The 2,273-nt window shown below is 34.8% G+C and overlaps 1 protein-coding gene across 2 annotated transcripts in view; it reads left to right on the top strand.

Moving 5' to 3' along the window:
* Positions 1 to 1,618, top strand: part of Cdk4 (Cyclin-dependent kinase 4) — an 80,051-nt gene extending 78,433 nt beyond the window's left edge. The window contains exons 5-6 of one of the 2 annotated variants that reach the window (XM_017620059.1): positions 1,181 to 1,316; positions 1,389 to 1,618. In XM_017620059.1, the coding sequence (XP_017475548.1) occupies positions 1,181 to 1,316; positions 1,389 to 1,472 (220 nt within the window). In that variant the 3' untranslated portion in view covers positions 1,473 to 1,618. The remainder of the gene's footprint in view (positions 1 to 1,180; positions 1,317 to 1,388) is intronic. The other variant, XM_017620058.1, reaches the window with a different exon arrangement.
* The last annotated feature ends 655 nt before the right edge of the window (positions 1,619 to 2,273 follow it).

Raw genomic sequence — 2,273 nt, 5'->3', positions numbered from 1 at the left:
CGCAGTCCGGCTTACAGGATTTAGTCAGAACTTACAGGAAGTCGTTCCTATTGACATAAAACCTGTAAGTGGGAACACTTTTGAGAGAGTAATTGAGCAACTGTTCCTAGTCAGAAGTTACAGGATTTAGTCCGGAGTTTTTTTCCTGTAAGTGCATGAAAAGTGTCAAACGATCAGCTGATTTACATGTGCAAACAAAAACAGAAAGCGGTGGAAGCAAATAACCTTATATTTGTTAAAAAATGGAAGTAGTTTTGTAGTTTTGTTTTCCAAAAAAAAAAATATATACCACTACACTCACCCCAATGATCTCTACCGATCCCCATATAAATTTGTTTAATATGGGAATTGAAGGTATTCTGCATTTATGCCAAATTGGGAAATGCATAAAATCCAAAAACACAGGCCCTGAAAATTGCGAAAAGTCCCAGAAATAAAATAAGAAAGAGAAAATAGTCGAATGGTCCGTCTACATACAGCTTTGGCGTTGCGTTGGCGTTGATGTCGCTTCAACAGCTGACTATAATACATGAATTTAAATGCAACCGTCCAAATAGCCGAAATTTGGCAACGCTAACGCCAACACAAAGCAGAAGATGGCCAACTCTCAACTTTTCGCGTGCGTCGTTCGTCGGCTGTTGCAAATAATTAAAATTATGTGAAATATTTTTCCTTTTTAATCAAATTCGGGCAAAGAAATATCGTTTTTAATACAATTATTGATATGAAATTCTGATTTATCTGTCGCTAATATGATAATTTAATGGCCAAGTATTCGCTGCCTGCCAATCGTTCATTGAGCAAGCACTGGCGTTAAGTGCATTTATTGCTTTTTTCAATGCCAAAAATGGGGTAGTTTTTATCTTTCGAAAATATGGTTTGATCTTTTTGTATTAAAGTTAATGTAATAAGAAAATGTTACAAAGAAAAATTACGCAATTTTTGGAAGAAAGGTCCCCAATTCAAACTTATTACTTCTACTATCTCGAAACAGCTGGCAATTGAAATTCCGTAAATAAAAAAACAGTTTTTGGTGTTAGCTTAAAACAGCCATTTAATTTATCAAAATTTTTCTGCGCGGTTTCAGCCCAACAAGTAACAATGCATACTCGCAGAACATCTTGCGGTACTACCAAAAATATAAGCCATAATGCTAAGTTTTTATAATGACTTTTCACAGACTAACCGGTCGTCCTACAGCGCAGCAGTGGCCACAATCAATATCGCTTTCAAGGGAGCATTTTCCTTCCCGACTTCCGAAGCAACCTAAGGATTTATGTGCTAACCTGTGTGAATACGCAAACGATCTGTTAAGCGTAAGTATAAAATGAAAAGGTATAGTTCGTTTTGATACTTATGTAGTTGATGATATTTTTTATTTTTTTTAGCTAATGCTTTCTTACGACTTCAGATCCCGCCCCTCAGCGTTGGCTTGTTTAGAGCACGAGTACTTTCAACAAGAGCCTATGTAACATTTGCTGCTGCTACTATTTGTACTGATTTAATATAAGTATACCGTATTTAGTTTGTTAATTTTTCACTAAGCCATTAAATAATTTAAAATTTAACTTAGTAACTAGTAGAAAAAATAATAATCTGAATTTTGTATGTACATAAGTAGTTGGAAGTTTACTTCTGATATACCAATGATACGGATAATTACATATTTTTATGTTTTCATCCCAGCCGGAAATTTGACTACTGAAATAGCTAACTTTTGGTCCACCTTTTACGGCTACCTTATCACTGGCTTCATAGTCAAGCAGGGCTCAACCGAAGAACTATGTGTAAATTTTTTTGTTTCACAAAGAAAAAAGAAAAGCAACTACATATCGTGAGCTTAATTTACAAAGGCCATAACCAACTCTTTTTTTCGAAACTGCGTAAAATACACCTTCAATAAATATTTTAAATTATTAATACCAAAAACAACGGAGTTACATCCCACTTTTTAAAAAGCCTTAAGCTGATGCCAGATAAAACTTTGTAGCTTTGCGTGACATTAGGTTTGTTCGTCGAGCAAAAAATTTGTACGAATTTGTACGAATTATCACGATTTTTGCCCAAATCGCGTTCGTGCAGACCAAAAAATTATCCAACACTCAAAAATTGTGAGAGCAAAGTGACAGTTCTCTTGGGGAGAAGTTGCAAATTCTTGCTGGAAAAAATTTTGCCAGCAAGAATTTGCAAACACGAAAAACATGTGGTGGTGGGCGCATGGTTGCATTTTTGTCTACAATAATTTGAATAAATTAGTTCGTTAAATTTAAAAA

Source organism: Rhagoletis zephyria, unplaced genomic scaffold (assembly GCF_001687245.7).
Source record: "Rhagoletis zephyria isolate East Lansing unplaced genomic scaffold, Rhagoletis_zephyria_1.1 Rzeph_scaffold_02033, whole genome shotgun sequence".
NCBI lineage: Eukaryota > Metazoa > Arthropoda > Insecta > Diptera > Tephritidae > Rhagoletis > Rhagoletis zephyria.
Note: the sequence above shows the minus strand (reverse complement) of the source record. Positions and strands in the feature narration are given on the sequence as shown.